General features: G+C 42.6%; 1 protein-coding gene across 1 annotated transcript; it reads right to left on the reverse strand.

The window, feature by feature from the left end:
• Positions 1-904: 904 nt before the first annotated feature.
• LOC112254498 (ERBB receptor feedback inhibitor 1) lies at positions 905-8,485 on the reverse strand. Its single transcript, XM_024427162.2, has 4 exons — positions 8,264-8,485; positions 5,309-5,509; positions 4,589-4,671; positions 905-4,150 (listed from the first exon to the last, which is right to left on the reverse strand). The coding sequence occupies exons 2-4, from the start codon at positions 5,458-5,460 to the stop codon at positions 3,018-3,020; spliced, it is 1,368 nt and encodes a 455-aa protein (XP_024282930.1). The 5' UTR covers positions 5,461-5,509; positions 8,264-8,485; the 3' UTR covers positions 905-3,017.
• Between the last annotated feature and the right edge of the window lie 1,514 nt (positions 8,486-9,999).

Genomic DNA, 9,999 nt, shown 5'->3' on the forward strand with positions numbered 1-9,999 from the left:
ATTATCCAAACAAGTGTTAAACAAATCAAAATATGTTTTAGATTCCAGGTGACTACCTCATGAAGCTTGTTGAGAGAATGCCAAGTGTGCAAAGCTGTCATCAAGGCAAAGGGAGGCTACTTTGAAGAATCTGAAATATAAAATATGTTTTGATTTGTTTAACATTTTTTGGGTTACTACATGATTCCATATGTGTTATTTCATAGTTTTGATGTCTTCACTATTATTCTAAAATGTAGAAAATAGTAAAAAATAAAGAAAAACCCTTGAATGAGTAGGTGTGTCCAAACCTTTGACTGGTACTGTACAGTTAAGTATTATTTGCAGTTGTCACTATGACAATGAACATACGGAATGGTCTTGTATTACCACCTTATTAATAGGCCTAAAGCATGAAGTGGGATGCATTGATCAGTTGATTGACAGGTGTACTGTAGAATGATAAACAAAAACCTTCCTCTAGTGTGGATTCTTGACAACTTGGGTCAAGTCTGGACACACTAACTAATCATTTCAGTCCTTCTGCTCTGTGTTTAGCGGTCTTATAAATTGACTGCACTGACAAATATTTTAAAATAAAATAACTCTTCCAGTCATCATTCAAGCTATGGACTCCCACAGTGAAACATGAAGCACCGAAGACCTGAGCCACCAGGACACCTAGCCTCGGAGTTGCTCAACAGGTAGCCAGGGGGGAAAAGAGTCATTCTTTCAACCAGGAAGGGGAAGGTAATGTATACCTGTCTGTCTAAGTAACTCTGCTTTGTGTTTGGACTGCAGCCAGCTGTAATGAGGCGCTGCATGAGGGTGTGGGTGGGGGTGATAAAACAGGCCCAACAACAGCTGAATCAGAGTTCATCTCACACCATTCAACGGATGCAACTAACAGAATACAGAAGATCGATTCATAAATAAGTCATTTTATTTTCTCCTTTAAAGACTGATACATTGATCAACTATTCACAATGACAACTGGAATTATGTTAAATACTGTGACACAGCATACAGTTCTTTACTCCCAGTGCATTGGTTTCACCACAGCAGATAATGTCAATTCTCAATGAACTAAAGTCTTCATTTGATTTCATTGTTTCCGATAAGACATGGGAATAGGTTAAGGTTAAATAATAGTGTACAATGTAAACAATTTCTTATACATTAAATATAAAAAAACATGGCCTCTTCTAGGTTTTTTCACTTTGCCCTGGAGGGAAAATGTACTGAAGTGACCATTTGACTTTAGAGCTAATCTGATATGGATTGGAACACGGTGTTTTATATCCAGGATTACTTCCACACACTTGCTACATTTACTATGTCATCACGATGGATCTTGAATAATCTATAACAATAAAATCTATATTGTTTCCTGGCCGCCAGCAGCCAAAGTCTCTGGACTACACCCACTGCAGTCACGTCAGGCAGGAATGCACAAGCAGAACAGGAAAGTCTGTGTCAGGTAGGTAAGCCCCACACAGTCTGCATAATATAGGTCTATGTTATCACGTGTGCCCAACATCTCTGTGATCCATGATCACTTGTGTATATATAATGAAAGGTCTGATTGTGTTTAAAATTCTAAAATGTGGTATATTGACTGAGTAAAGTAGTGGTTTGATTGTCATAAGGGATTGAGAAATATTTGCCAATGTTTTAGTTATAATTTATTCTTCAATTCTAATTCTTTTAGGATTACAGTCCACAAAATGTTGGGTTATATATATATATATATATATTTTTTTTTAACCAGGCAAGTCAGTTAAGAACAAATTCTTATTTTCAATGACAGCCTAGGAACAGTGGGTTAACTGCCTGTTCAGGGGCAGAACGACAGATTTGTACCTTGTCAGCTCAGGGGTTTGAACTTGCAACCTTCCGGTTACTAGTCCAACGCTCTAACCACTAGGCTACCCTGTATTCTGAGGGGTTGTATTGAAGGCAGTTAGCTCCACACATTGACTCACAGCTTGACCAACTACTGAGCTCCCCACACAGTTTGATACAATTCAGTTGAGAGAAGCATACATTCACATATGTTCAACAAAAACAATTCCGGAGAATGAAAGTAATATAGGGGTTAGGGAGGATACACTTTGCAACCATGTATTTGGAAGCAGTGATGAAAAACAGGCAGAGAACAGTAACAAATATTGTTAACCTAATTTTCTACAATATGGTAGAAAAGTCACACAAAAACAGCAGAGAAAACAAACACACTTGCACCACGTACACACATGCGTAACAAAGTATAAGCTGCCCTACACATCCCACTGGATACATGCATACCAATATTCCACAGCCCCACTGGTACAGAGTTGTACGTCCAGTGAGGAAACACACTGCCATCCATAAACATAGTGGTCTGATTAAGACTGAAATATCAACAAGGCAGGACATGTGCATTCCTATTTTCATGCTTATACAACATAGGAGTTAGGGTGGGGAATCCTTCATTTAAAGTGTTTAAATACTTCATTTAAAGTGTTTAAATATATTGGGATCTTTAGACTTCATAGATGCAACACAAGATAATAATTGCTTTACTGACCCTTTGTCCCTAAGTTCTGAGACACATAAGCAATATCAAAACACAATATACAACTCACAAAATGTCCTCTACCTGTGAGACACACAACACTGAGAACATGGAGGCACAAGTCCTGCTTATACCCTAAAACTGAACCACTGTATCAGCAAAACATTTACATAATGTACTGACAAATCATATTAAAAAAATAATCACTCTAAAATGGTTAAATATCACCCCCCCCCCAAACACACACAATAGTTAGACAACGTTTAGCTCATGTGTTTTGATTGCAATTCCAAATGTCCCAGTAACTCTAAATGGTATATCAAAACCCCTATGTTTTTAGAATACTGAGGTAAAACTACCAACGTCGTCAGTGTCAAAGCAGCAGTAAACGTTTGAAGGCTTCAGTGTCCTGAGGCACTTTGTGCCCAGAGGTTGTTTGCGCAGGTCCAGTGGAGGCCTTCCCTAACTTGTCTCCTCCAGCTCAAACTAAATCCACCTGTGCTTTCCTCCTGGTCTGACAATTCCACTCTGGGTCTGAAGCCCCTCTACTGCGACCTGCCGGGCAGTCCATATCCCGGATGAACTTCTCCAAGTAAGGTTTGTCTAGGTAGGCAGGCCTCTGTGGAAGCAGGAAGTAGTGTGTGGTGCTGGCCTTCATGCCGTTCTCCATGACCGGCAGGATGCAGGGAGACCCCTCGCTGTTCTGCCTCTGTAAACCTCGCCTCACGTACTTAGGGTCTGGGGCAAAGCTCTGCGTGGGAGGCATAACACCGTTGAGGTATGAGGGGAGGCTCTTGGGGCTGGGGGTACGGGAGCTGCCTTGAGACAACAAAGGGTCCCTTGGGGGAACCTTCGGGGGCTTGTCCTCATCACTGTAGGCCCCAGAGGACACCTCGGCTGACCAGCGGCGGTAGTCTGCAGTCTTGATGGGCCGTGGGGGGATGGGCACGCGGGGGGGCACCTCTGGTTTGTCCATGCCCTGAGTGTGGCGGTGGTGACAGGGCATGCGCAGCGACGTGGGCTTGTTGAAGGAGCCAGCAGGGCCGGAATGAGAGCGCCGCAGCTTCCTCTGGGCTCGGTCCTGCTGTCTGGGATACAGTGGTTGCTCCAATGGCTGTTGCTCTACCTGCTCCAATCTTTGTTGTTGCTCCTGTTGTCGCTGCTGCGCCTGTATCCGCTGCTGCTCCTGCCGTTCCTGTGGTCTCTGCTGCCCCACTGGCCCCTCAAAGTAGGCATAGTTAATCTGTCCACAGTGCCTGAAACTCATGCGGCTGGGGGCTCCGTAGCGGGAGGCAGAGGGTTTAGGGGGACACTGCTCAGGAACCAAGCAACGGCTATCATCTGAACTGGTGAAGAACTCCACCTCATTGTCCATGGCCTGGTCAGGGGAAAGGTCTCCCCGCCCAGGGAGAGGGGGCAGGGGTTTGGCCCCCCGGCTAGGTGTGTGTGGGGGACTGCAGCGTTCGTACACAGACAACCTCTGGAAGGATGGGACCACCTGGTCATCCTCAGCAGGGCTAGGGGTGGAGGGCTCAGCGCTGGATGACAGGGACAGATGGGTGGGACGGGACTTCTTTGAGGGTAACCGCTGTGCACCAGGGCTATGTTTCTGTCCTGTAGAGGTAGAGAAGGTGGTTAGAAAACCAATTAGATATCAATTTGGACATTTGGTAATGACCAGAGAACAATTACAACCTTGGTACATCACTAATTAACTTTCGCCAGGCTCCCTAGGTTAGAAGTTTCCTGAAAGAGTGGAGGTCAGAGGCACACCACAATTACTTGAAAGCAGTTCTCCTCTCAGGGTTTTGTTAAACATTCCCCAGGATATATTTAGAGCAGGCCAGGCCCTTGGCAGCCATTCTGGCTTTCTAATCTTATAGAAACAGGAAAACCTCCCAGTAAACATTGACCAGTTGGCTCAGAGGCATAGTATTAAATCCCTCCTTGTAAGGCTGTGTAGAAGGCAGAGGGCAAAAGGAAGGATTGTGGGGGTAAGTGGTGGCTGGTAACATAGAAATAGACTCTACAGTGGCTGTGTCCAGTACTCACTCTCAGAATTGAGCGATGGTGGCACCTGCTGCTGAAATTGGAAGTTGTATTCCGTGGGTGCTGCATCCACACTGAAGTACAAACTGTAAAATGACATGACGCACATTGTTGAGTAATTGTCCAATCTGCATGTAGTTAAAATAATTCCAACCATCCCTGCAGGAATAACCTTGGTAAAATATTAACTGTAATAAAAATCATATTCTAGTAACAGGGGACAGATGTGAGCAGGGTTAAACGTTATCGTTACATTTACTAGTTACCTGTTACTAGTTACCTGTCCAGAATTGCAATCAGTAACATATCTTTTGGATTACCCAAACTCAGTAACAATCAGATTACTTTCAGTTACTTTTGGATTACTTTCCCTTTAGAGGCATTAGAAGACAAAGGATCCATCAAACACTTGTGTGTCATCATAGTGGTCACTGACTTGTAGTCAGACTTGCTCAGGTTTAACAAACTTAAGATTCTTTTCAATGCAGAATTGAATGTCATTGAGAAAACAGAAAGGTGTCAATGTATTTTTTTGCAACCATCCTTTTTGAATTGAAAAGTAAGCCAAGAGGTAATCTAGTTTCAAAAGTATCTGTAATCTGATTATAATATTTTTTGCTGGTAACGTAACTGATAAGATGTAATGTAATGAGATTACATGTAACTGAATACATGTCGTCGGTTACTCGTCAGTTACTCCAACCCTGCATGCAGCAGACTTACTTGTCCAGCTCATGGTGGTGGCTCCATGAGGGCTTGGCTCCAGCCATGCTGAGACAGTGACTAGCCCGCAGGAAGGGGCTGTCTGTAGGTAAACAGATCTCCTGGGCAGTCAGGCCCGCTGTGGACATACTCCAGGCACAATCGAGTCGCATCAAAGCCAGGAAACGCTTGGCTAGCCCCGGCTGGCTGCTACTGCTGGACCTGTAACACAGCCAAGAGACAGGAACATGAGTGAAAGTGAACAGGGTTCGAGGCAGGAGACAGTTATAAAAGTACGGTTAGATATGATCTATTTTGCTCATTGACAAATTTCCACCAACATGAGACACAATCCTCTGATGACGAGTGTCCTCTGGTGTTGTATTTTGCATTGAATATCAGAACCTAAAAGCTTTCTCCATGTAGTAGAAAGAAATCCTGACGGGAGCCCCAAAAGATGGCCCTCCTTTCTTTTTTCCAGAGCTGCTAGCCTTCCCTCTCTCACTAATTAAAGAGCTGTGGCCTTGTGCCTCACACTCCGGTAGTGGTTTTTAAAAAGAACACGGAGAAACATTATCCTTGGCTCCTCTGGCTGTGGAATGACAAATGTTCAGGTTGATGGGACTTTAAGACACTTGTGCTCCTACACACCCTCAGGACAGAGAGCGTCAACATGTACGTGCTTCACACAGTACAGACAAACTACAAAAACAATACTCATTTTCTCACACTGAGGAAACAGAACACAAAAGAGGAACACTGCTAGTGACATGAATGTTCTTGTTAATAAACATACCACAGGTATAATGTGTTTTGATGATGTGGCTATAATGCCTTGAAAGACTTTTAGAAGCATGTATACTCACATAAAATGTCTTAGCATCATGTAATAATGATGTCTAGCCTAAACAGCAATTTACAGTTGGTTCAAAAACTACAGCGTCAAAAATACAATATAAGCCTTTTAATAATAGATCATTACTACATGCATTATACCTATTGGCTTTAAGTGTTAAGTCCTTCATACTGGATCTTATGTCAGTTAGAAAATAAATGCCTGAGTTTTAAACTAAACCCAAAACACTGACAGTGTCTTTATACAACAGCAGTGTTGATTGCACCGCAGTAGGCAGGTATAGTTGACTGCAGATCTCTTTTAGACAGGACTGTTCCTGTAACCAGAGATATGCCTGGTGTTGCAAGCACTCCCCATGTCAGATGGCCTGTATGTTCCTGTCATGTCTAATGTGTGTCAGGGCTGAGTTAACAATGCAAGCATGGATCAGGAGGAAAGCAAGTCACAGCTGTGGAACAAATAATTGTGATACTTTGTTTTACAGATGTGCCAAAATCCAGGTGTATCTGATTTCACATACCCTGCAAAGTAGTCTTCTACTTTCTTGATGTGCTCATTTAAATGGCACTGTTTGGTACAGCAGCACATTAAGTAATGTTCCAATGTAGTCCTGTCTTCAGGAGAACATTCATCTCAGGCCAGACTAGTAATAGCCAGTATTTGTCATGCCTACATGACACCCTGACATTTTTTGTATGGACCATAGACATGTGACATTCATTTTAATTAGGAGCCTGTGGCCAGAAGAAGAGGGGAGTGAGTGCATCCCACCATAGCCCCCGACTTCCTTTGAGTAGAGTTGTAACATGTGGGCTAGACCTGACCTGGGGGGGGGTGTTGGAGACCAGTTCACAGAAGTCTATACCATGTAAAGCAGTTCATCCACAGTGTTCTGCATTGTATGAATGACAAATGCATGGCCAGAACAATATACTCTATATCTATCTTCAACCACTAATCATCAGGATGTGAGAACACATCATGGCAGGTCTAGAGAATGGATAGATTGACGGGTTGCCCAGACTGCTGGTCATTCAGAAACAAAGTTCTGGAACCACAGATTGCCCAGGATGTCAGCTCGGGCAAAATTGTCCACTATGGCATCTCTCCATCCCTTGCCTAGGGCCCTGGATTTGATTCGGAGGTGATAGGAAGCAACTTGATCCTCAATAATGAACACCTAGGGGCTTGTGCTTCCTCTGGCAAGAGGTGCAAAAATAGTTACAGGCAGCAGCTAACCATAGTCTACATGGAGTGTATTTAGAGGCAACAGGATTAAACAAATGGGTAGCTAGATAAAATAATGAATGGGAACGTTGCAGGCAATTTTTTTCAGAGAACATATAGTTTTTTGTTGTGTGGGAAGACATGGGTGGTAATCACATTTGTGATGATGACAATCTGACCATCTCTATTTGACATGCATAGCCTACCAGCAAAACACCAAGACCTAGAGCTCAGCACAGTCACTCCAGGCCAAGAGGTCTGGTGTTACATACACACCATGTAGCTACACACCAACAATATTAACCCCTTTGTGAAAGTCTGACATCACATTTTTCCTCGCAGTGTACTACTTTTGCTCTATGTAATTGGGTGCCATTTCGAACATACCTTACTATAGCTCGTGACACATTGGGCACAGCAACACGTTTAAGTTCACACCCCACCTATAAACACCCCTGCAGCGGTTTCTGAGCAACCATACTCGCTCTACCTGTGCTACAAGCAAACAGCGCGCACACCCCATCGCTATACAGGATCGATTGTAAGAGCTTTCCAAGGTGACTCACTCCATAATATACGTTTCCCGATCTCAAATAAGGATCCATCTTATCTTCATTCTTATGCCATTAAAATGGTCATGTTTACCATACGAGGAGAACAACATGTTCCAACTTTAAATGGCTTACTGTTTAACCTATTGACTTAAGTATGAGAGGCATAATGATAGCGATATTAAAGATAATATAAAGATATTATACCAGGGGGATACAATGTATGACACAATGTATCGGCTGGAATATAAGAGGGAATGAATCAATCATTGAGGTCGTCATCAACACGCCAACAAATTATAATAGCTACATGTCACGTCAAACCAAGTTTTTAGAGCTCACCTTACAACCTCGCAGTTTTCACATCCGCTGTCACTTCTCCAACCGTTGAGAATCCTCTATTGTCGACAGTTCTAGCTCCCCTGTTTTGCTGTAGACATTAGTTGGGCCAATCTAGAAGCTTCAGTCTTCTATGACACTGAGCCGAAATAAAGGACAGCACATTTTCCACTATAACTACTGTGTTCTGGGAGAGTTCTCAATACTATTGCTGTGAGCGATGTTCTTTTAAGCTTTAAACACAAGAACACTCTGGCTCCGCCTTTCACTCAGCTCTTAAAGACATAGCTTTCAATTTAAAGGCTTGTACACACAGCACCTGCACAGTAGACTACATTCATGAATATTTTATGGTTTCACTTTACATTAATAATGTATACCTAAAAGGATTTATAGGGGGTTATATGTGTTTTACAGGCTACACTAGGAGTAATAGATTTACAGATATTTTATGAAGATGTAGTAAACATTGGTAAACAGTTGGTAAACATTTGTAAACATTGGTAAACAGTTGGTAAACATTGTGTCATTGCTTTATTGTACAATAGGCTATGATACATTATCATCTGATATAACACAAGTCAGTTTTATCTACAGTACTTGAGTGTTGCACATTGCATATTGGGTGTTGCAGTGTTTTAATTGTTACAGATTATGCAGGGAGTATGTGTTCATAGTGCTTATCAATAACAAATAAACACAGCACACATTGTTACATTTGGAGCCCATAGTCCTACACTCTTGTATTAGTTGGACTGGAGAGAGGGGAATATATATTTTGTACAGTGAGTTCACTAAACTGCATGTTGTATGACAGAATAAAGATGAGGTCATTCCTGTTAGAATCTCAGGTATGGATTTAACAAGCTGTTCTGGACTCACAGCCTCTTGTGGCGCCACAGTGGCTGGACAGAGAGAGGTTGTTTGAGGACCCTAGACTGAACACAACTGCATTCAGAGAATACGACACACACATACATATATCCATTACAGAAAAACCACATGATTTCACATATGGAAAATCACAGGAATCATCAGGTGAAAACATGTTTTTGGAACACTTCACATGTGATCACATGTTTTCGGATGTGTAGTTTCATGTTATTACATGTTTCTTTACATGTTATCACATTAACTTCACATACGGTCACATGATCACATAAAACATGCGTTTTTGGCGTAAGGGATACCTCTGTTAGTTACACGGTGTAGGTACCTGTTAGTTACACGGTGTAGGTACCTGTTAGTTACACGGTGTAGGTACCTGTTAGTTACACGGTGTAGGTACCTGTTAGTTACACGGTGTAGGTACCTGTTAGTTACACGGTGTAGGTACCATTACCTCCATCAACACGGTTGTAGCTGCGCTTTATTGTTTCCACATCGACTCAGTAGAACAGACACAGTTCATGTAAAACACTCACACACCAGGCTGAAGGGAGACAGAGAGAAGGAGTGAAAAGGAATGGGTAATGGGGATGGCTCCAGGGGAGATAACAAGGCAGGCACAGCAAACACACCACAGAAACACTCTAATCTCTGCAGTATTTTCTCTTGCATGGTAACTGAATGGTGCCCACATTGTCTGGCTACTGCTCCTTATCTGATCTCGGTGGGACATTTTTATTTACCTGGGACCTGCTCTGTGTTTGTCAGAAGTGGCTGGGCAGGTCAGATGATGGAACAACAGTCTTTATAGACTTTACTCTGGTCATAAAGTCCCATGCCAGTCACTCAAG

The sequence above is a fragment of the Oncorhynchus tshawytscha genome, linkage group LG07 (genome assembly GCF_018296145.1).
Source record: "Oncorhynchus tshawytscha isolate Ot180627B linkage group LG07, Otsh_v2.0, whole genome shotgun sequence".
Lineage (NCBI taxonomy): Eukaryota > Metazoa > Chordata > Actinopteri > Salmoniformes > Salmonidae > Oncorhynchus > Oncorhynchus tshawytscha.

Excerpts from the sequence above, each read along its gene's own strand:
- LOC112254498 (XM_024427162.2), bottom strand. The coding sequence starts at position 5,460 with ATGCGACTCGATTGTGCCTGGAGTATGTCCACAGCGGGCCTGACTGCC. Across the intron at positions 4,672-5,308 it reads CACCACCATGAGCTGGACAA|TTTGTACTTCAGTGTGGATG; the intron begins GTAAGTCTGCTG and ends GTCATTTTACAG. Across the intron at positions 4,151-4,588 it reads ACCATCGCTCAATTCTGAGA|GACAGAAACATAGCCCTGGT; the intron begins GTGAGTACTGGA and ends CTACCTCTACAG.